We start from the raw sequence: 25,090 nt of genomic DNA, 5'->3' as shown, positions 1-25,090 counted from the left end.
CATGGATGAAATCATCAGATGTAGGGAGGGGAAAATTACCATTAAACAAAATTGTCAGCCCATGATTGTCACCTGAACACAGACATTCGAATAGAGAGCCCTGGGATAGAAAGTGCTTAAGAATCCTCCAGAGGATAACATGCAGAAAAGAAAAGTACCAAAGTTCATACATGTTTTTCTCAGTACTAACTACAATTATAAAAAAGAGTCACACAGGTGCACTACAGCACATTGATACTTGGGCTTTGGCCTAAGGAGTCATACTGCACTTGACTCAGGCTCAAGGCATAGGGGATGTGATAAAGATGTTATCTTTCATGTCTTTCTTCCTAATCCTGGAGTATTTCTTGCTTTTGAGTGTAGCACATCCCAAGTGCTTTTGGAGAATAAAACAAAATGAAAACAAGGTTGGAGATGTAGAAGATAACTGCTTTTTTTACATATATACAAGACAGGGTCCACTACTGAATGATCCTTTCAATGGAAATCCAGATATTTTGTAAGTGCCTCTTTCATTCATTTATGTTTATCATAGTAAATAATGTGTACTAGGGATAAAGATAGGTTGACCATAATTCTCTATGTCTACTTTCCCATTTCCTACCTAAACCACTAAGATCAATCAAAACTTTGTTCTGTGTTTGACTGTTGATAATTTCCCTATTTCTGGATTAGGCATTTTGTTCACCCCTTTAGAATAACATTTGCTAGGCTATGTTACATATACTTTGTACCTTGTTATTATAGGAATGCTATGTGATGTCTCCCAGACACACAGAACAAAGCACTCCCCTGAGTTTGGTTCTTAGAGGCTGCAATAAAATCATATTTCAGTAGTCCTCTAGTGTTCCTTCCATCAGTATGCAGAGCCCAGTTCCCACACAGAGATGACCTTAATATTTATAATCTTCTTCCTGGGTATGTTTCTGATACAGATAGTTATCATTTGTTTGAATGACCAATATATCATCATTTACAAACTGTTTTGCTATGCCTTTTAGCTGCAATCAGAATAGGAAAAAATATGACAATTTCATTTTCAAGTCTGTTCCATTTGTCATTTGTAGAGTCAAAGACTTGTTGTATTAATAATACCGTGCCTTTATTTAAGTTCTAGGTTATAAGTATATGTAGAATGCTTTTAGGTTATCTTGAGTAGAGAAGTTATTTACCTGCTCTTTTCTGTAGTCCTTGCTAATATGTAAGAGAGAGATATTAAGGTTACAAATTTGGTCCAATTTCCTACTATTGAAGATGGTTTGTTGACTTCATTATTTCCCATCATTATTTGCCTACTATTTAAAATTTCAGACACTCATCCTGCATTTACACCTCTATTTTCTCTTTCCCTGGTAATAGAAAATATATTTGGCATACTCCTTAATTTGTGTGGTAGGCTATCATTTTTCTTTGGTAATGAGATGTGTAGAATGTGGAATTTGACTTAGTAAAATCATAGCAAATATCTCCCATTTCATGTTGAGGAAATTGACACAAATAAAACAAATGTGTGGTAATACTCTGTGATGTAGAACATTTTTATATCTATGAAGCTCAACACAGTAGAGTTGTATACTTTGGGACAATGATTCTATTCAGTTATTTATAGAATTTTGGAGAATGTTTATCAGATAAAAGCAATTTTTAAGAAGACATGGATGTAAGAGGGAGATTTAGTGAAACTAAATTAATACAGTATGTGATGGCCACTGACCTGGATATCAAATATATCTTTACAGATGATGGATGGTGAAAAACATTTTGAGAGTGGTTGAATTATAAACTCATATTCACAGTAAAATGGAACATGGGAAAGGTGGTGCCCTAGACAAGACACTCTTGCAAAAGACATAAGGGAAAGATTGGAAGAGTTTAAAAGAGAAAATCAAAAATGAGGCTGAAGCTGGGTGTGGTGGTGCATGCCTTTAATCCCAGCACTTGGGAGGCAGTGGCAGGCAGATTTCTGAGTTCCAGGCCAGCCTGGTCCTCAAAATATTGGAGGGGAACTTTGTTTTATTGGAGGTCAAGATAGGAACATTTGTACTTCCTCTTAACAGTCACACTCCAATCTTATCATAGTATGGTCCACTGTACATCAGTAACAAGATCTTCACTAAAATACTGAAAATTTTATGTCTACAAAACAAATAGTTGAAATTAAAGGTCTTTTTTATATCCAGATTTACATATTTATATTATGTAAGATGAGAAAGGTAAAAAGAATGCTTTAAATGATAAGACATAAATTTTACTGTCTCGATTCCTGACTTTCCCTATTTACAAATAAGAAAACTAAGTTCAGTATTTCTGAATGTAAGAATGGCTCATGTAGGCATAAATGCCTCAGTTGTACAAATACTGTTATGAGGCCTGATCATTCAACCTTACTTTCTTTGCACTGCTAGTATGCAAACAGGTAAGTAGGTATGTAATAGTCTTGGTAATGGATTTGTCTTCATATGTTATGGAAATACTTGAGAATGTATTCTGTTATAAACAAAAAATAAGTTTAATTATATACTGATTTGGTATATAATAACATAGATTGTAAATAACAGATAATCAGTAACTCTCTGGAATCATATTTTTAATCAAAAATAAAATCAATGATATTAACTAATATTTAATAGATATTTATCACATACAAACCATTATCTTGGGGTATTACATGTATTATATCTGATGGACCTAGAAAGGAAGGTACTACTATGGTAATTTTTCTAATATTTTTATATTTTATGTTATTTAATATAATTTTTATTTAAATATATGGTGATCATACTCTTTCCATCCCACAAGGTCATTCTAGACTCTCTTTTCTGCCCTACTCACCTAAAGTTCTCTCAAAACAACCCATAAAAAAACAAAAAATAAAAATCCAATAAAATAAAATAAAATACCACTCAAAACCAAACAAACAAACAAGCAATATAACAGCAAACATTAAAGAATTTAACAAGGTCTTTCTCAATTAAATTGTACACCTATCAAATTAATGTACACTCCAAGTGGAAGCAACTGTTGAAGGAAAGGGAGAGAACATTTGTTCAATTTGAATGTTTTCACCCATCTCAATCCAAAACTGTCATAATTCCCAGAAGGGTCATGGAAGTGTATAAGAGTTTGAAGAGACATTTCTGAGGATCCTATCTTAATGAGAAAAGGAGGAACTGGAATGTTTTTTGATCTTCTCTCCTATTTATCTCAAATCCTTAAAGGGATAGAAATCTGAACTAGGAACCAGAAGACAACAATCTAAATTCAGGTTCATTGACTGTGACACTTTGCAAGCTGCTTACCCTTTGTAGCTTATCCCTTGAAAACAAGGAAGCTAGGCTTCACTCTTAAAATGTTGTTTTGACACTAATGTTCTACAGATTCAAGGTACATACAAACTTATAACCGATGCCTTCCTGTCTCACTGTCTAGTAGACCATCTAGTTAAAGCTCTCTTCATCTATTTGAGAAACATGTTACTCATGCATCACAGAAATAAATTACTTGGTTTCATGTACTTGATTATCTCACAATCTAGACAAGACCAAAAAAATTGTGTTGATATACTGTGAAGAATGCTATACTATAAGTCATTATACTACCAAGCTGTTGATGTTAGTTGTTGCTGTTGTGGCTGTTGTTGTGATTGTTGTTGGTGAAAAACTGAAAAATGCTGGGTAAGGATATTATTAAGACTTATCTTTGGAATCCCCTTTGTATGAACCTGAGTCCAAGTTTAACTAAATTCTCTTTATACATAAAAAATTAAACAAAGTTTTATTCCATATATATTTATTTCTACCATTACCTAAATAATTCAGGTTTTAGTACTGAGAATTTTGTCAAAGTGCTATATCCATTAATAAAAATGACCTTAAGTACTTAGAAAAATGAGATGCATTCATAAAATAATAAAAGATACAATGTAAAAAAATATAAACATTTTATAGTGTAGGAAAACTCTGGAAAAATCTCCTTAACATCAAACAAAAGAAAAAAAAAAACATTTCTGTTCTGCTATTATTCAGTATGGCACACAAACTCTTAGGAAGTATCAGAAACATTTAGGAAGTAGAATACAAATTATTTCTTTTTTTTTATTACGTATTTTCCTCAATAACATTTCCAATGGTATCCCAAAAGTCCCCCACACCTCCCCCCACCACTCCCCTACCCACCCATTCCCATTTTTTGGCCCTAGCATTCCCCTGTACTGGGGCATATAAAGTTTGCCTGACCAATGGGCCTCTCTTTCCAGTGATGGCCAACTAGGCCATCTTTTGATACATATGCAGCTAGAGTCAAGAGCTCTGGGGTACTGGTTAGTTCATATTGTTGTTCCACCGATAGGGTTGCAGATCTCTTTAGCTCCTTGGATACTTTCTCTAGGTCCTAAGTTGGGGGCCCTGTGATCCATCCAATAGTTGACTGTGAGCATCCACTTCTGTGTTTGCTAGGCCCCGGCCTAGTCTCACAAGGGACAGCTATATCACGGTCCTTGCAACAAAGGCTTGCTAGTGTATGCAATGGTGTCATCATTTGGAGGCTAATTATGGGATGGATCCCTGGATATGGCAGTCTCTAGATGGTCCATCATTTTGTCTCAGCTCCAAACTTTGTCTCTGTAACTCCTTCCATGGGTGATTGTTTCCAATTCTAAGAAGGAACAAAGTGTACACACTTTGGGCTTCGTTCTTCTTAAGTTTCATGTGTTTTGAATCTTGTACCTTATATCTCGCTATACTAAGTTTCTGGGCTAATATCCACTTATCGGTGAGTACATTTCATTTGAGTTCTTTTGTGATTGGGTTACCTCACTCAGGATGATGCCCTCCAGGTGCAACCATTTGCCTAGGAATTTCGTAAATTCATTCTTTTTAATAGCTGAGTAGTACTCCATTGTGTAGATGTACCACATTTTCTGTATCCATTCCTCTGTTGAGGGGCATCTGGGTACTTTCCAGCTTCTGGATATTATAAATAAGGCTGCTATGAACATAGTGGAGCATGTGTCCATCTTACCAGTTGGGACATCTTCTGGATATATGCCCAGGAGAGGTATTGCGAGATCCTCCAGTAGTACTATGTCCAATTTTCTGAGGAAGCACCAGACTGATTACCAGAGTGGTTGTACAAGCTTGCAATCCCACCAACAATGGAGGAGTGTTCCTCTTTCTCCACATCCTCGACAGCATCTGCTATCACCTGAATTTTTGATCTTAGCCATTCTGACTGGTGTGAGATAGAATCTCTTGCGTTCTTTATATATATTGGATATTAGTCCCCTATCTGATTTAAGATAGGTAAAGATCCTTTCCCAATCTGTTGGTGGTCTTTTTGTCTTATTGATGGTGTCTTTTGCCTTGCAGAAGCTTTGCAGTTTCATGAGGTCCCATTTGTCAATCCTCAATCTTACAGCACAAGCCATTGCTGTTCTATTCAGGAATTTTTTCCCTATGCCCATATCTTCGAGGCTTTTCCCCACTTTCTCCTCTATAAGTTTCAGTGTCTCTGGTTTTATGTGAAGTTCCTTGATCCACTTAGATTTGACCTTAGTACAAGGAGAGAGGAATGGGTCGATTCGCATTCTTCTACATGATAACAACCAGTTGTGCCAGCACCATTTGTTGAAAATGCTGTCTTTCTTCCACTGGATGGTTTTAGCTCCCTTGTCGAAGATCAAGTGACCATAGGTGTGTGGGTTCATTTCTGGGTCTTGAATTCTATTCCACTGGTCTACTTGTCTGTCACTATACCAGTACCATGCAGTTTTTATAACAAGTGCTCTGTAGTAAAGCTTTAGGTCAGGCATGGTGATTCCACCAGAGGTTCTTTTATCCTTGAGAAGAGCTTTTGCTATCCTAGGTTTTTTGTTATTCCAGATGAATTTGCAAATTGCTCTTTCTAATTCGTTGAAGAATTGAGTTGGAATTTTGATGGGGATTGCATTGAATCTGTAGATTGCTTTTGGCAAGATAGCCATTTTTACAATGTTGATCCTGCCAATCCATGAGCATGGGAGATCTTTCCATCTTCTGAGATCTTCTTTAATTTCTTTCTTCAGGGACTTGAAGTTTTTATCATACAGATCTTCCACTTCCTTAGTTAGAGTCACGCCAAGATATTTTATATTATTTGTGACTATTGAGAAGGGTGTTGTTTCCTTAATTTCTTTCTCAGCCTGTTTATTCTTTGTGTAGAGAAAGGCCATTGACTTGTTTGAGTTAATTTTATATCCAGCTACTTCCCCGAAGCTGTTTATCAGGCTTAGGAGTTCTCTGGTGGAATTTTTAGGGTCACTTATATATAATATCATATCATCTGCAAAAAGTGATATTTTGACTTCATCATTTCCAGTATGTATCCCCTTGATCTCCTTTTGTTGTCGAATTGCTCTGGCTAGGACTTCAAGTACTATGTTGAAGAGGTAGGGAGAAAGTGGGCAGACTTGTCTAGTCCCTGATTTTAGTGGGATTGCTTCAAGCTTCTCACCATTTACTTTGATGTTGGCTACTGGTTTGCTGTAGATTTCTTTTATCATGTTTAGGTATGGGCTTTGAATTCCTGATCTTTCCAAGACTTTTATCATGAATGGGTGTTGGATCTTGTCAAATGCTTTTTTCCGCATCTAACGAGATGATCATGTGGTTTTTGTCTTTGAGTTTGTTTATATAATGGATTACACTGATGGATTTTCGTATATTAAACCATCCCTGCATCCCTGGAATAAAACCTACTTGGTCAGGATGGATGATTGCTTTAATGTGTTCTTGGATTCGGTTAGCAAGAATTTTATTGAGGATTTTTGCATCGATATTCCTAAGGGAAATTGGTCTGAAGTTCTCTATCTTTGATGGATCTTTCTGTGGTTTAGGTATCAGAGTAATTGTGGCTTCATAGAATGAGTTGGGTAGAGTTCCTTCTACTTCTATTTTGTGGAATTGTTTGTGCAGAACTGGGTTTAGATCTTCTTTGAAGGTCTGGTAGAACTCTGCACTAAACCCATCTGATCCTGGCCTTTTTTTGACTGGGAGATTATTAATGACTGCTTCTATTTCCTTAGGGGATAAGGGAATGTTTAGATCTTTAACTTGATTCTGATTTAACTTTGGTACCTGGTATCTGTCCAGAAATTTGTCCATTTCGTCCAGGTTTTCCAGTTTTGTTGAGTTTAGCCTTTTGTAGAAGGATCTGATGGTGTTTTGGATTTCTTCAGGATCTGTTGTTATGTCTCCCTTTTCATTTCTGATTTTGTTAATTAGGATTTTGTCCCTGTGCCCTTTAGTGAGTTTAGCTAAGGGTTTATCTATCTTGTTGATTTTCTCAAAGAACCAACTCCTCGTTTGGTTAATTCTTTGAATAGTTCTTCTTGTTTCCACTTGGTTGATTTCACCCCTGAGTTTGATTATTTCCTGCCGTCTACTCCTCTTGGGTGAATTTGCTTCCTTTTATTCTAGAGCTTTTAGATGTGTTGTCAAGCTGCTAGTATGTGCTCTCTCCCGTTTCTTCTTGGAGGCACTCAGAGCTATGAGTTTCCCTCTTAGAAATGCTTTCATTGTGTCCCATAGATTTGGGTATGTTGTGGCTTCATTTTCATTAAACTCTAAAAAGTCTTTAATTTCTTTCTTTATTCCTTCCTTGACCAAAGTATCATTGAGAAGAGTGTTGTTCAGTTTCCACATGAATGTTGGCTTTCCATTATTTATGTTGTTATTGAAGATCAGCCTTAGTCCATGGGGGTCTGATAGGATACATGGGACAATTTCAATATTTTTGTATCTGTTGAGGCCTGTTTTGTGACCAATTATATGGTCAATTTTGGAGAAGGTCCCGTGAGGTGCTGAGAAGATGGTAAATCTTTTTGTTTTAGGATAAAATGTTCTGTAGATATCTGTCAGATCCATTTGTTTCATAACTTCTGTTAGTTTCACTGTGTCCCTTTTTAGTTTCTGTTTCCATGATCTGTCCATTGATGAAAGTGGTGTGTTGAAGTCTCCCACTATTATTATGTGAGGTGCAATGTATTCTTTGAGCTTTACTAAAGTGTCTTTAATGAATGTGGCTGCCCTTGCATTTGGAGCATAGATATTCAGGATTGAGAGTTCCTCTTGGAGGATTTTACCTTTGATGGGTATGAAGTGTCCCTCCTTGTCTTTTTTGATAACTTTGGGTTGGAAGTCGATTTTATTTGATGTTCGAATGGCTACTCCAGCTTGTTTCTTCAGACCGTTTGCTTGGAAAATTGTTTTCCAGCCTTTCCCTCTGAGTTAGTGTCTGTCTTTTTCCCTGAGATGGGTTTCCTGTAAGCAGCAGAATGTTGGGTCCTGTTTGTGTAGCCAGTCTGTTAGTCTATGTCTTTTTACTGGGGAATTGAGCCCATTGATATTAAGAGATATTAAGTAAGAGTAATTGTTGCTTCCTTTTATTTTTGTTGTTAGAGTTGGCATTCTGTTCTTGTGGCTGTCTTCTTTTTGGTTTGTTGAGGGATTACTTTCTTGCTTTTTCTAGGGCATGATTTCCATCCTTGTATTGTTCTTTTTTCAATTATTATCCTTTGAAGGGCTGGATTCATGGAAAGATAATGTGTAAATTTGGTTTTGTCGTGGAATACTTTGGGTTCTCCATCTATGGTAATTGAGAGTTTAGCCGGGTATAGTAGCCTGGGCTGGCATTTATGTTCTCTTTTTGTCTGTATAACATCTGTCCAGGCTCTTCTGGCTTTCATAGTCTCTGGTGAAAAGTCTGGTGTAATTCTGATAGGCCTGCCTTTATATGTTACCTGACTTTTCTCACTTACTGCTTTTAATATTCTCTCTTTATTATGTGCATTTGTTGTTCTGATTAGTCTGTGCCAGGAGGAATTTCTTTTCTGGTCCAGTCTATTTGGAGTTCTGTAGGCTTCCTGTATGTTCATGGGCATTTCTTTCTTTAGGTTTGGGAAGTTTTCTTCTATAATTTTGTTGAATATATTTGCTGGCCCTTTAAGTTGAAAATCTTCATTCTCATCAACTCCTATTATCCTTAGGTTTGGTCTTCTCATTGTGTCCTAGATTTCCTGGATGTTTTGAATTAGGATCCTTCTGCATTTTGTATTTTCTTTGATTGTTGTGCCAATGTTCTCTATGGAACCTTCTGCACCTGAGATTCTCTCTTCCATCTCTTGTATTCTGTTGCTGATGCTCACATCTATGGTTCCAGATTTCTTTCTTAGGGTTTCTATCTCCAGCGCTGCCTCACTTTGGGTTTTCTTTATTGTGTCTACTTCCCTTTTTAGGTCTAGTATGGTTTTGTTCATTTCCATCACCTGTTTGGATGTGTTTTCCTGCTTTTCTTTAAGGACTTCTACCTGTTTGGTTGTGTTTTCCTGTTTTTCTTTAAGGACTTGTATCTCTTTAGCAGTGTTCTGTATTTCTTTAAGTGAGTTATTAAAGTCCTTCTTGATGTCCTCTACCATCATCATGAGATATGCTTTTAAATCTGGGTCTAGCTTTTCGGTTGTGTTGGGGTGCCCAGGACTAGGTGGGGTGAGAGTGCTGGGTTCTGATGATGGTGAGTGGTCTTGATTTCTGTTTATAGGATTCTTACGTTTGCCTTTTGCCATCTGGTATTCTCTGGAGCTGTGCAGGATACACTCGGCGGGGTCCTGGAACCAAGATGTCTATGCAGGATACACTCTGCAGGATTCCGGAACCAAAATGTCTGCTGCTGATGCTCAGGCAAAGTGCTCCTGCACAGGGCAGATCCCTATCCTCTGGCCGGGAAAATTGCCAGCTGCCTGTGCAGGATACACTCGGCAGGGTCCTGGAACCGATGCTCAGGCAAAGTTCTCCCGCGCCTATCCTCAGAAGTCTTAAGATCCCGTGGCAGGTGTTGTGGGTAGCTGGTGGGTGTCAGCCGACTCTGCACCCTAGCTACCCTGGTGCTGCTCGGACCGGAAGGGGCTTGTGCCCCTACTCAGGCCGGGTTTTCTGCTTCCCTAACTAATGCAATATCAGGTCCCCTGTGATTGGATTGGAGCAGATGCTGTTTTCCACTCACCAGAAGTCTTAAGATCCCGTGATGGATGTTGTGGGTAGCTGGCGGGTGTCATCCTACTCTGCGCCCTCCAGAATTTTTAAAATAATTTTAAAATAATAATAAAACAATTTTAAAAACCAATAAGATTAAAGACATAAGAAACCACAAATCAATAAAATTAAGGAGAAAGAATTAAAGGGGAATAAATTTCTGGGTGATTCCTAAGAAAACAGGAATATAAAACCTGATAGAAATGATAAAGACAGTCCAGGTCCTCAGAACAGAATTTAGGATTTTGTTTTGTTTTGTTTTGTTTTGTTTTGTTTTGTTGTGTTGTGTTGTGTTGTGTTGTGATGGTGGTGGTAGTGGTGGTGGTTGTTGGTAAATTTTATTTTTTATTTATTTTATTTACTTATTCACTTTACATCTTGCTCACTGCCCCCCATCACCTCTTCCCCCAATTCTTTCCCAAAGCCCCTCCACTTCTCCTATGGTGGGTGGAGGACCCCGGGGTATCCCTCATCCTGACACATCAAGTCTCTGTGAGGATAGGAGTGTGCTCTCCCACAGAGAGTGGGCAAGATAGCCCAGATAGAAGAACATAAGAAACAGGTTTTTTTATAGCCACTGCTCAAGTTGTTTGGGACCCAAAAGAATACCAAGATGCACATCTGATACATATGTGCAGGAAGACCTAGGTCCAACCTGTGTATGTGCTTTGGTAGATCAGTCTTTAACAGTCACACAGGTACAGGTTAGTTTATTCTACTGATCTTCCTGTGGAGTTCCTATTCCATTCAGGGCCAAAATACTTCCTGCTATTCTTCTGTAAGGATCCCTGAGCTCCATCTGCAGTTTAGATGTGGGTGTCTTCATCTTTCTGAGTCAGTTGCTAAAATCAAAAATGCAGGTGATAGCAGGTGTTGGCAAGAATGTGGAGAAAGAGAAACACTCTTATAATGTAGATGAGATTGTAAACTGGTACAGCAACTCTGGAAATCAATTTGTAGATTCCTCGGAGAATTGGAAATAGATCAACCTGAAGACCCAGCTATAACACTCTTGGGCATATACCCAAAAGATGCCCCACCATGCTACAGGGGCACATGTACTATATTCATAGTAGTCTTATTTGTGATAGCGGGGAGCTGGAACAACCCAGATGTTCCACAGAGGAAGAATGGATACAGAAAATGTGGTTCATTTACACAGTGGAATACTACTCAGCTATTAATAATGAGGATATTAAGAGTTTTACAGGCAAATGAATGGAACTAGAAAATACCCTGTGTGTGGTAACTCAGATACAAACAATATGCATAGTATGTACTCATTAATCAGTGGATATTAACCAAAACACTAGTACAGAATATGCAGGATAAAATCCACAGAACTCAAGAAGGTTAACAAACAAAGGACCAAGTGAGGATGCCTCAGTCCCACTTGGGAATAAAGCATAGGACAGAGGAAGGGAGGGACCTGAGAGGGAGAGGGAAAGGGAAGGCAAAAGGGGAATATTATTAGGTCTTGCATGGTGGGGGTGAACAGGAGTCCCCTAGGACCAATAGAAAGAATGAAAACAGGTAACCTTGGAAGGTATAAAGTGGGGAGATCCTCCAGAATGTACCAGAGACTTGGAAGATGATAGATGGTCAGGACTCAAAGGGAGAGACCTTACATAAAATGCCCAACATTGGGGAGAGGGATCTTGTACAGTTCACCTGCAGTAGAAAGATAGGCATCAAGTGGAGGGATGGGGTTGCCAACCCATGGTCAAAAACTCTGACTCAGAATTGTCCCTATCTAAACAAACTGCAGGGTCAAACGTGGAGAAGAAGCCGGGCATGGTGGCGCACGCCTTTAATCACAGCACTCGGGAGACAGAGGCAGTTGCATCTATGAGTTCAAGGCCAGCCTGGTCTACAGAGTGAGTTCCAGGACAGCCTGGGCTACACAGAGAAACCCTGTCTCATAAAACCAAAAAAATAAATTTAAAAAAAAAGGAGAAGATACTGAGGGAAAGGAAGTTAATTGACCACCCCAAATTGGGACCCAGCTCAAAGGGAGGCTTCAAGGCCCAATACTATTATTGATACTATGGTATGCTTACAGACAGAAGGCTAGCATGGCTGCCCTACATGAGGCCCAAAAAGAAACTGAAAGAGTCATAAGTAGATACTTACACCCAACCAACATACAGAAGCCAGGCAACCTTATAAGACCAGCAGTCTCAACTAACCTGAACCCCCAAGATCTCTCAAACACTGAGCCACCAATCAGGCATAATACACTAGCTGTTATGAGGTCACCAACATATATGCAGCAGAGGTCTGTCTGGTCTGTCCTTTTCGAGAGAAGATGCACCTAACCATAAAGAGACTTGAGGCCCCAGGGAGTGGGAAGATCTGTTCAGGTGGGAGGATAGGTAATCCTCTTGAAGACAGGGGGAGGAGGAATAGAATGAGGAATTGTTGGAGGACAGATACTGGACAGTAAAAAAATAAATAATAATAATAATAGTAATAGACATCTTAAAGGAAAACCTTATTAGTAGAGTGGATTAGACAGAAGGTAGAATTGTTTTGAAAGTAAAACAGAGGATCTAGTTTAGATAAACAAGAAATATAAAAATTCGTAAAAAAAAAAAAAAAAAAAAAAGAAAGAAAGAAAAAAAACAGAAAAAGATCACAATGAAAAACACCAAACCTTCAAATTCAGTTAAAAATGAAGAAGCATGCTAAGTTAATGAAATAAAACAGGCCGGGCAGTGATGGTGCACACCTTTAATTCCAGCACTTGGGAGGTAGACGCAGGCAGATTTCTGAGTTCGTGGCCAACCTGGTCTACAGAGTGGGTTCCAGGACACCCACAGCTATACAGAGAAACCCTGTCTTGGAGAAAAAAAGAGGAAAGAAGGAAAGAAAGAGAGAGGGGGAGGAAAGAAAGAAAGAAAGAAAGAAAGAAAGAAAGAAAGAAAGAAAGAAAGAAAGAAAAGAAAAGAAAAGAAAAGAAAAGAAAAGAAAAGAAAAGAAAAGAAAAGAAAAGAAATACAACAGATATTCAAAAAGATTATGGGAGTAAATCTTTCCCAAAATAAGGAAAGACACAGACAGACAGATATAAGACTCATACAGAGCTCCAAATAAACGAAACAAGAAAAGAAAATCCCTATGACGTTATAGAGTTAAATCATTGAGTATACAAGACAAACAGTGTTGAAAGCTGCAAGAAAAAAATCACAAGTCATATATAAATGGCACTAGTCTAACTGGATGTTGACATGTAAAAGAATGCAAATGAAACCATATTTAAGATCCTGCACAAAACTCAAACCCAAGTGGATCAAAGACTTCAACATAAACCATATACAATGAACCTGATAGTAGATAAAGCTGAGAATAACCTTGAAGTTAAATGGCACAGGAAACTAAACAGAAGAAATTCAACAAAACAAGCACTAAAATTGACAATTAATAAATGGGACTTCATGAAACTGAAAAGCTTCTGTAAGGCAAAAGACACCATCAATTGGACAAAATGGCAGCCTGCAGAATGAGAAAAGATTTTCACCAACACAACACTTGATAGAGGGCTAATTTCCAAAATACACAAAGAAGTCAAGAAACTAGACATCAACAACCAAATAATTCAATTTTAAAAGGAGAGTATTGGAACTCTAGTGATGATTTAATTAAGAGCACTGGCTGCTCAATTCCTAGCAACTACATTGGTGGATATCAATTGTCTATAATTCCAATCCCAGTCTATCAAGTGATGCTGACAGTACAAGATGTGCAAATAGTATAAAGACCTACATGCACACAAACACCTATACACATAAAATAATAAATGTTTTTAAATTAGGGATATGGTACAGAAATTGTGGCAATGGCCAATCAAATTGAGGTTAAGAACCACCACCTGAGAGGGAGCCTACCACTAACACTGTCTGAAGGACCAGGGCTAAAAGGTTTTATAGCCTGGTAAGCTTAGGATAGAACCAAACACAACTGGAAGAAATATGGAACAATAATTAAAAGAGGCTATGAATTTGAAAGAGAGTAAGATGTGAAATAATGGCAGTTCTTAAAGAGGAAAACGGAAGGGAGATATAAGGTAGTTATGATCTCAAAATAAAGGGGAAAATTTATTAAATATAATGTGTTTATAGAACTTAAAAGTGGTCCAAAAAGTAAGATGAATGCATTAACTCAAAGATAGCTTATTTGGGAAGCAACTCTATGATTTTTAGATATTAAAAATTAATGTAAATTTAACAGAAGTATTTTATTTAGTTTAGCACACTCAACAACTCAGGATTAAACAGATTTATCTCATAATGGCAAGAAAATAAAGAACAAGGCAAAACTTTAGGTCTTTAAGAATATAAGAGAGATTTTCAGAATTAACGTAACAAAAACACTAGAAAAATATTTAAGCAAGGAAAACATAAAATTAAAAAGTACATACATTGTTCATCTAATATAATAGCAGATACATAACAACAATTTGGATCTAGTATAGTTGATATATGTACGCTATAGTCAAAACACAATACAAAATAGACAGACTATACAACAATATAAGCAATCACAAATAAAAAGACTGAAATGATTCAAATTGTTGTTTAAAAAAATGGTCAAATATTACAAGCGTGTGTATGCTTACCTCTAGCCTAACACTTGGGTGATAGAAACAAATACATCTCTGTAATTTTGACGGTAGCTTGTTCTACATACACACATACACAAACACGCACACACACAAACAACAACAACAAAAAAGTCAACAAGAGCTACCATAATGAGACCATGGAGTGAAAACAAATTGTCATATATACTGTTAGAATATGTTAAATAAAAATATGGACATAAAAATCAAGGTATTATAGAAAGAAAAATATGTACAAAATTCAAAACAACCAAGATACAACAAAGATAGTCTTTCCACACTGCCCATTTATGAACAAATGGCCTTGTTCTTGTTTCTCATAGTAACTTTAAAAGAAAGTTATACAATGCCCAGAGTCCCTGATGCCCTGCAAATGAAGGAGAAGGATGTTTTCAAATTCCTTACCAAAACAACCTGCTCAGTTGACACAAACTTTGACTTGTAGATGAAGCAATATGTCTACAAAACGAAATGTGATCTACAGTGTAAATCTGAAGAAAACATGGAAGACATTGTTGCTTTCACCTCTGAGTATCATTCCCATTGAGAACACTGTTGATGTCAGCACCATCTTCTTCAGAAACACTAGCAAGTGCGCACTGCTTGATATTTTGCTGCCACTGGAGCCACCAACCGGGATCTTCACTAACCAGAACCAAGAAGCTTTCAGGAAGCCATGACTATCTCACGGCTGGACATCAGACCCTCACAGAGGTGTTTTATGTCAACCTGCCCATATTTCTTCTTTATAACACAAGACTATCCTCTGTAATAGTTGGAAATTCCCATTCCATGCAGTGTCAAGGAGTTCACTTATTGATACTAATATGGTAGATACTGGCTGCAGGGAAGTATTTCATTGGTTTGTTCCTGGGAAGTATTATACCTATGGGCGCCTATGGGAGGATATGCCTGATATCTATCTCTATGGAGATTCTAAGAGTATTTAGAAAGAACAGTAAGATGCTTATGAGAAGAATGTAGCCAATGGGACTGGAATATGCCAGCTATTGAGTTCACTACTGCTCAACTAGAGAAGACTGGCAGTGTGCAGGTGCCTTCTGCAACCATACAGTTACTAAAGACTGTTACTAAACACTGAAGTGCCCAGCCACCAATACATGTGAGTACTTCTCATAGTGCAGACCACTGAGTGGGGTGAAGCCACCACTGAGTGATCTACTGACACCTGACCAAAGGGGACAATAAGTGGGAGGAAAATAGAGTTGATAAAATCTTGAAGAGAAAAAAAGCATAACTCAGGGTCAATATAATAATGTTCAATTAAGTATAAAACACATTATTTGGAATCCAAGTGCCCCTGTGTAGTGAAGGGAGCTCACTCCTCATACAGTAACAGTAGTTCTTGTCCTCAGCCATTTATCACTCAAAATTGCACAGGCACAGACAATTAAAAGGAGAAAATTCTATGGAATTTAAAAGGGATAATAGGAAATGTAGTTTGTTGCATTCCCTGTAAATCCTATATCCTCCTAAAAGCTGTTTATACGGGTAAATTTAATTAGCTATTTCTCATTTACTAAGTTAAGGACTTAGATAGTGATGATTCGATTGGTGAATACATCAGAATCTAGGTAGCTTATGGAATTCATTCATTTTCTACACACAGTAATTCCTTGAATTCCAAGATAAAGCAATGAGTAGATTCAGAATTGGCTAGCACCTACTTTCTAGTCCATGGACAGCAAAAAGACTCTTCATCATGTTCAAAGACAACAGAAGTGAACTATATGAATTTTGATAACAATACCATTTGAGTGAAGTCTATCCTCCCTCCAAAAAAAGATAGTTTTAAATATTCCTATACTCTTGCATATATTTCATTCTCCAACAGACCTGTGTCACCATTGAAATGGGTCAGGGAAACAACATTCAGTCATAATCAGGGTAGTGAATGTAATCTAATTTTAACATGTTTTGTACTTAAACTCTAGTGATCTCTGTGTTCTGTTTTCAGATTGACAACCAGAAATATCCACCTGATTTTGGCTCTATTGTTTGCAATCAAACAAATAAACAGGAATATTCATATTTTACCAAATATTTCTCTGATAGTTAATGTTAACTGTGCCAAAAAGGAAGATCTACAAATGACTAACATGTACTCAAACAGAGATGCTACTATTCCTAACTACAACTGTAAACATGGAAGAAGAATTTTAACTGTACTTACAGGACCAAGGTGGTTTTCATCTGCCATACTTGGGCCATTCCTACACATCTTTGCAATACCACAGGTGAGATTGTATTGTGTTGTACTGAAACCGTCTCCTTTCCTGCCACCTTTCTGAGTACCAAGACAGATTAGAAGGCACAAACTGGCTTTATGTCTGTTATGATTCAGAAGTTGAAGCTTAAATTATCATTTTCTGGCACATACATGACATCATTATTAGAAATAAATATGAAAGAGTGGAGATGTCAAGTGTTTTAATGTAAAAGTCTTTTAAGTAGTTTTTGGGGGAAAAAATCACAAAAAGGTAGAATTACAATAACTATACAAACAATTTATACTTCCTAATGTTCCCAGATTTTAACTGGCATGCTTAGAAAGACTGGAATTTGCACATTCTCTTTTTTTCATATAGTTAATGTTTTTGTCCTTTAGCTTTACTATGGGCCATTTCATCCTCTCCTAAGTGACCGGGAACACTATCCTTATCTGTACCAGATGTCTCCAAAGAACACATTTCTGACCCTGGCCATGACGGCCTTAGTGGTTTATTTTAGCTGGAATTGGGTGGGACTGGTCATTTCAGATGATGAACTAGGCATTGAGTTTCTCTTTAAGTTGAGAGGAGAGATGCACAAACACAAAGTCTGTATAGCCTTTGTGAATATGATAATACAAAATATACAACTATATCAGAAAAGAGCTGAAAAGTATTATAACCAGATCTTGACGTCATCAGCAAAAGTTATTATCATTTATGGTGACTCGGACATTCTAACTGTACACTTTAGACTGTGGCAACATTTAGGTATTAAGAGACTCTGGATTACCACCTCACATTGGGATGAGAACACAAGTAAAGGAGACTTACTTCTTTCCTCCTTTAATGGGATTTTCATTTTTTCACATCCCCATTCTAAGATTCCTGGTTTTAAGAAATTCATCCAGACAGTGCACCCTTCCAACTACAGTAAGGATACTTCCCTTGCTAGGTTGTGGTGGCTGTATTTCAACTGTTCATTGCCATCTCATTGTAAGACACTGAAAAATTGTTCAACCAAAATCCTACTAGAATGGTTATCCAGGCACCAGTTTGAAGTGTCAATGAGCGAGCCAAGTTACAACCTATACAATGCTGTCTATGCTGTAGCCTATGCACTCCATGAAATGCTTATTCAACATACAGAACATTGGCAGAAGGATATTGGAAAAGAACTGGAATTTTACTCCTGGAAGGTAATGATATTCACACTGAATAGTATGAAGTGTCAACATATGACACAAAGTTTACCATAAGTTCTAAATACAAGTATTCTACAAAAATTTCTCACAAGTGGAATTATTTCTGTAGCATTTTGCTTCATATTACATGAACCTGGTTACTGGTGTAAATTAATATCAAGAGACAACAGCATACTGGAAACATTAGAATCAATGTTATTGGTTATTTACCACAATGTAACAGTAAGACCTTGTTGCTGAAACAATCATAGTAATCATATTGAACATGGAGAAATCAATCTGATCCTCAACTGAAATCTCCCTGTTTAATGGCTAGTCTTCATAGTGCTGGAAGGTGCTTATCTTACCACTGAAAACAAAACAAAAAAGAATCATCAATTTCTCCATGTTAGAAACTCTGAAATCTATAAAAATGATATGCTAACAAAATTGTGTCACAACAATTAAGGGATTAATCAACCTAAGTCCAACTTTATCATTGGATTTGAGATCCACTCCATAGGATGGTACTCACACCTGACAATGTTAGTATAGCCAAAAATTCTAGAATGGACACATCATGGGCTCAAGGAAAAACCAATTATTCTGCTAAATGAGCATAGAATAAGACAACTCTTAATGATGTGATGCTATACCTGTACTCAACTCTCATCAGATAAATTTCTTTCTGCATAGGTAATAAATAACTGAGACCCACAACTGTACAAAAAGCAAAGAGTAAGAGCCTTTGAAGAAAGTATCCTTAAATGGGATGTCTCTATAACACCATTCACCTCAGAGATCATGCATCTATGTCAAAGAGGGGACAGAAAAATTTAAGAGCCATAAATGATTGAAGATTTTTAAGAAAATATTATTTAATAAGTAGAACTATCCCGTCCCGTGGGATTCAGTTATTCGTGGGTGCGAGGGGGACCACAAACCTGGAAGGAGATGGGAGGAAGAAAAAGAGAAACAGGAGACCAGGAAGGGTACCTATCAAGGTCTCGTTTATTATGCTGAGGTGCCTTCTTTTTAAAGCATACATCGCGGGGAATAGGGGAGGGGTTGAGGGAGAATTATACAAACAACAAAGAAGTGGGCAAATGCTGATATGGGGGCCGAAGTCAGGCGCCAAGCAGTGGGTACTTTGCATCTTATCTCCGGAACATTGATCCTCCTTCACAGCCTTGGGTATCAAGCTGGGCTCAGGCATAACTCATGTCCTTGGATGTCATGGGAACTCAGGAAAAGATGGGGAAGAGGGGACTGTTATTCAAATTTTACAGCCTTAGGTGTTAGGGAAGGGAATAAGGAGGAAGGGGGTGATAACCAGCTCTTAGCACAAGGCCATTTGGCCTGTTAGGGAGATTTTGAAGGGCTCACTTTCTCACGGGATGGTCTCTGACATAGAACAGAGTAGAAACACATATAAACTCATAGATTTATGGTAGCATTCATGTGACCTCCCAATCATGAGCCAGACAAAATCCAGGCACAAATAAGAAGTGAACACACATTTCCACATTTGCCAAAAAGCTATTTGCAATTGGTCTCTTTAGAAGGAAAATCAATTTTCTTCGATTGAATGACACTGCACATAAAAGCTAAACTTCAAAGCAGATCCCATGCTCAATAGCTTGCCTATACAAATTGGACTTCTTGATTTTCGTAGCTTATTTTTAGGGATTGGGAATTTTTTGAAAGCAAGAGAAAGAACAAGAAATTGGGTGTGTTGAGATATAGGGAAGGTTGGAAAGGGGCTGAGAGACTAGAAAGTATATGACAAGATTATACTGAATAAAATTCTCAAAGAACTTTTAAAAAGGAAGGAAAGAATTTAAGTTGATGAGTTTTGCCCAGTATATTTCCAACATATAAGCATTACTGTATTTTCAACATTTGAAACAAAGCAAGAAACACAAGTGTCCTTTAAATGATCAAGAATCTGTTGATTGAGCTGGGCATGGTGGCACACGCCTTTAATCCCAGCACTTGTGAGGCAGAGGCAGGCAGATTTCTGAGTTCAAGGCCAGCCTGGTCTACAAAGTGAGTTCCAGGACAACCAAGGCTATACAGAGAAACCCTGTCTTGAAAAACCACAAAAAAAAAAATCTGTTGGTTGATATAATGAATAATTTATTAACTTATGTTAGGCAATTCTGCAACTGTATTTATATATTGAGGAACTCTATTCAGTAGCTGATGGTGTAATAATAATGATAAATAAAATAATGATGATAATGTCTTACTCTCCATAAATACTGCTAAGCTGTGAATGTTGTAAACCATTAACTTCATTGTGAAACTGATATTTCCAATGCATAATGCTACTTAATTCTAGATTTATAGTCTTTTCTTTTATTGTATTAAGGAGTTTTAATAATGTTACATTTTAGACCAGATAAATTAAATTAGAAGCATTCAGATTTTCAGATTATCTACCCTAATGTGCATGCATAGTTTATATTACAACAATAAATTTATTCCAGGTGGCCCCTTTCCTGGAGAACAACAAATTTATAATTCCTTCTGAATATCAATACAGAAGAGGGAAACTGGATACAGAATATGACATTCTCTATGCTATGGATCTTCTACCAGCTCTTGGACTTAATGTGAAAATAGGAAAGTTTTCCCAACATTTTCTACATTTTCAGCAATTATATATAGCGGAAGACATGATAGATTGGACCATAGACATTAGACAGGTGAGTTTGGACTTAAGTATGATTCTTAACTATAAATGAATAAATATCACTTATTTATTTATATTTTATATCATAAAACATAATATGTTTATAATATGATTTAAAAACAATAAAATATTACTCTTTCATTTGTGTACTTATAAATAAATGAAAAATGTTAGTAATAAGACTGCAAATCGCATTTTTTATTGTGAAGTGGGTCAAACTCTTTCTACTAACACATATCTATTTTTTTTTAGACATTACAATCAGTATGCAGTGTGCCCTGTAGTGTAGGATTCCGAAAATTCATTCAGAAAGGAAAGGCTGTCTGCTGTTTTGATTGTACCCCATGTCCAGAGAATGAAATTTCCAACATGACAGGTAATTACATGCCTTACCAATTGTTCAGTTGAGGTTTTGCAAGCAGTAAGTCAGCCAAATATAGATATATTATTAAAGAATCCATTATAATGATGCAGTATATAATTTTATATAGATAGTAGAAAATTTATAATTGGTGACATCTCTCTTGTCTCAAGAGTACCAGGGGAATTTTCAATGTGATATAATTGGTAATATATCAAGTAACTGGCATACAAAATAATTATTGTAGGAGTGAGTAGAAATGGATAATAATAAAATTAAATCTCAATCTCAGGACCAGTGCATAAATATTTCAATAAAATTTTAACATGACCAAAGCAGAGATGGATGTAGTACTCAGACATAAAATAATGCATTAGAATGAATGTTCAACATTAACTTGGGGAGCAGTGGTGTGTGTCTTTAATCCCAGCACTCAAATTCAGAAGGCAGAGGCATGTGAGTCTCTGTGTATTGAAGACCAATCTGTCGTACAGAGTGAGTTCCATTATAGGCAGAGCTACACAGAAAAACCCTGCCTTGAAGACACAAACAACAAAAACAATACCATAAAGAATATTCGGCATTTTGGGCTATACAACATAGTGAATAATAAAAGAAAAAGTAGAAATGAATACTGTGTTGAAATATTGCAATAAAAGGTTTCTTGAATTGACACTGTGACATAAATATAAAAGCAATATTAATGAATTAAATGGGTTGCCTTTGTCAGTTCAATACAGAATAATATTATATTGCAATTCTTTTCATTTAACTTGCTACTTGCATATATTTCAAAAACCATAAATATAAAATTTTTTACATATAGTAATGATGAAAAATTTACAAAATAGTTCAAAAGAATAAACCAGTTATTCTCAAACTTCCTAAAACTGTAACCCTTCAATATAGTTTCTAATGTTGTGGTAACCCCACCTCCAACCACAAAATGATTTTTGTTGCTATTTAATGACTGTAATTTTGCTACTCTTATGAATCAAAATGTAAATAAGCAACCAAGTCAGCTTGGTCATTCAAAGGGTCTTGACGAAGGGAAAATACAATTAGACATTATAACATGACTCCAGCCAGTGCTCATGCTGAAACCAGATTTTTTTTCCACTCTGCTTTTATACCATTCTAGGTATATACAAAGAATAGGGTCAGAATGAGGACAAAGACAAATCAGTCAAGGAACAAACAAGGTATAACCAGAGTGGTTAAGGGACAAACAAATCAAAAACAAATGACTATTGTACTCAGGAACATAAAGAGCCAATCAAGATACAAAGAACACATCCCTCAGCTGTCTTCATCTTGAGCATTGTCCTAGCCTAATGTCAAAATTTTATCTGATCCTACACCTTTGTCCTAGTTCATTGTAAATATTCTTGACAGTGTACTTGAAGCTGCACCAAGAGCTCTCCACAAACAATTACCTGTGCTTTTCAATGATCTTAGGCAACCCATAAAACATTGAGATTCACTAGATTACTTATATGCTAAGGTAAGTTTTGAAAAATAAGGCGAACTTAAAATAACTGAATGTATTCCACTGAAGGAAAGACTGCTATTATAAAATTCCAATTGGATATGGTCTTCCAATTCAAATAAAAATTTTAAATTGCATGTACTGCAGTGTAAATTTCAAGTTAAATTTGGAAGGAGAGTCTTGCACCCATCTAGGATTATATGTCATTCCACTAAGAGATGGAAAATTTTCTTGTATTGGTGCTTTCTCATTAAGGATTTATCCTTTGAGTAGATTAACACTCTAACCTAATTTCAAAAAGTAGTGAAAATATGATGTGATCTAGTCTACTAAATTTCTCACATAGAAATATAATAGAAAAAGATTTATATGATCCAGTTACATCGAGTGCTAATTACTTCATAGCGTTTTTGCCTTCCTAGATAGGACTAGTTATGGCTTTTAAAAGACTATGTGCAGGAGAATGTATATCCAACAATATGCCAATTTGGTCAAGATTACCCAGTGCATTAATTTAAAATGTTTGAGAAAAATAGAGAAGAAAAATAAAACTGATAATACTTCCTCTTCTATACCAGACATGGATCAATGTGTGAAGTGTCCAAATGATCAGTATGCCAACATAAAACAAACTCACTGCCTAAAGAAAGTTGTGACCTTCCTGGCTTATGAAGACCCCTTAGGAATGACTCTGACCTGTTTGGCCCTGTTATTCTCTGCTCTCACAACTGTTATACTCAGTATCCTTTTGAAACACCAAGACAATCCCATTGTCAAGGCGAATAACCGACTTCTCAGCTACATTCTTCTCATCTCTCTCATATTTTGTTTTCTTTGTTCCTTGCTCTACATTGGCCATCCCCATATGGCTACCTGCATCCTACAACAGACCACTTTTGCAGTTGTTTTCACTGTAGCAGTTTCCACTATTTTGGCCAAAACAATTACTGTAGTAATGGCTTTCAAGATCACTGATCCAAGAAAAAAGATAAGACAGATGTTAGTAACAAGGGCACCTAACTATATCATTCCCATCTGCACCATGATCCAACTTATACTTTGTGGAACATGGATAGGAACATCTCCTCCATTTGTTGATTCTGATCCACACTTTGAACATGGTCACATCATCATTGTCTGCAACAAGGGTTCAGTTATTGCATTCTACTGTGTACTGGGTTACTTGGGCTTATTAGCCCTAGGGAGTTTCACTGTAGCTTTTCTGGCCAGAAATCTGCCTGATAGATTCAATGAAGCCAAATTCCTGACATTTAGCATGCTGGTCTTCTGTAGTGTGTGGATTACTTTTCTCCCAGTCTACCATAGCACCAAGGGAAAGGCAATGGTGGTTGTGGAAATCTTTTCTATCTTGACTTCCAGTGCAGGGTTGCTTGTTTGTATTTTTTTCCCAAAGTGCTTCACAATTTTGTTAAAACAAAAGGTGAATTTTACTCAGAAGTTCAGTGACACACATTCTAAAATTGAATATAACCATTAAATTATTAGCAATGTCTTAAGTCCACTCATCTTTGAAAAGTTGTTTTTTTACAAAGAGGTCAAAAATACAAACTAGAGGGAAAAACAGTATCTTTAACAAATGGCTAAGTTTAAATAGAATAGATGGATTTAGAATAATGAACGTAGGTGTATATTTATCACTATGCACAAGGCTCAACTTCAACTGTATTATGGACTTCAACATAATACCAGATATCTTGATATCTGATACAAAATATCTGATATATGACATTTTGTATCTGATACAAAAGAAAGTGAGAAATAGTCTTGAATTCATTGGTTAAGAAAATGTTTCCTGTGGCATGGGTACTAACTCAAATAATTAATGAACGGGTACTCATGAAACTGAAAAGTCTCTGTAGGGCAAAAAATTATAAACATTTATGCAAAGTGTCAGCCCACAGAAAGAGAAAACTTCTTTACTAAATACAAATCTAAAAGGAGGTTAGTATCTAAAATATATAAGAAACTTTGCAAAACACCAGACATCAAGTAAACAAATGGCCTAATTTACCAATTTTCAAAGGATGTACAGATCAAAAAAAAATCTCAAAATAAAAAATAAAATATGTTGCAGAGTATTGATTGCATTATCTGTCATCAATTTGGACATGTGAAGGCTTGATGTCCTATCATAGGAGGCTGCTAGAGAAGTGATGCAGGATTAGGTGGGTATGTGGGGGAGTATCCTCTTAGAGGTAAAGGAGTGGGGGAGTGGGATGGGGGATTTGCAGAGGGGAAAAAGGAAAGGGGACAATATTTGCAATATAAGTAAATAAAAAAATCAATAAAAAATGTCTGAGAAGCACATAAAGAAATGTTCAACACCCATAGTCATCAGAGAAAAAAAAATCAAAACTACTTTGAGATTTTATCTTATACCAATCAGTATGTCAAGATCAATGTAACAATAGACAGCTCTGT

The 25,090-nt window shown here is 36.6% G+C and overlaps 1 protein-coding gene and 1 pseudogene across 1 annotated transcript; both read left to right on the top strand.

The window, feature by feature from the left end:
• The first annotated feature begins 305 nt into the window (after positions 1-305).
• Positions 306-24,146, top strand: Vmn2r65 (vomeronasal 2, receptor 65). The gene is made up of 6 exons (NM_001105180.1): positions 306-499; positions 16,664-16,943; positions 17,315-18,115; positions 20,593-20,811; positions 21,051-21,174; positions 23,227-24,146. The coding sequence occupies exons 1-6, from the start codon at positions 306-308 to the stop codon at positions 24,144-24,146; spliced, it is 2,538 nt and encodes an 845-aa protein (NP_001098650.1).
• Gm17985 (predicted gene, 17985) lies at positions 15,047-15,866 on the top strand (annotated as a pseudogene).
• Positions 24,147-25,090: the final 944 nt, after the last annotated feature.

Source organism: Mus musculus, chromosome 7 (assembly GCF_000001635.26).
Source record: "Mus musculus strain C57BL/6J chromosome 7, GRCm38.p6 C57BL/6J".
NCBI classification, from domain to species: domain Eukaryota; kingdom Metazoa; phylum Chordata; class Mammalia; order Rodentia; family Muridae; genus Mus; species Mus musculus.
This window is presented reverse-complemented; position numbering and strand designations above follow the sequence as displayed.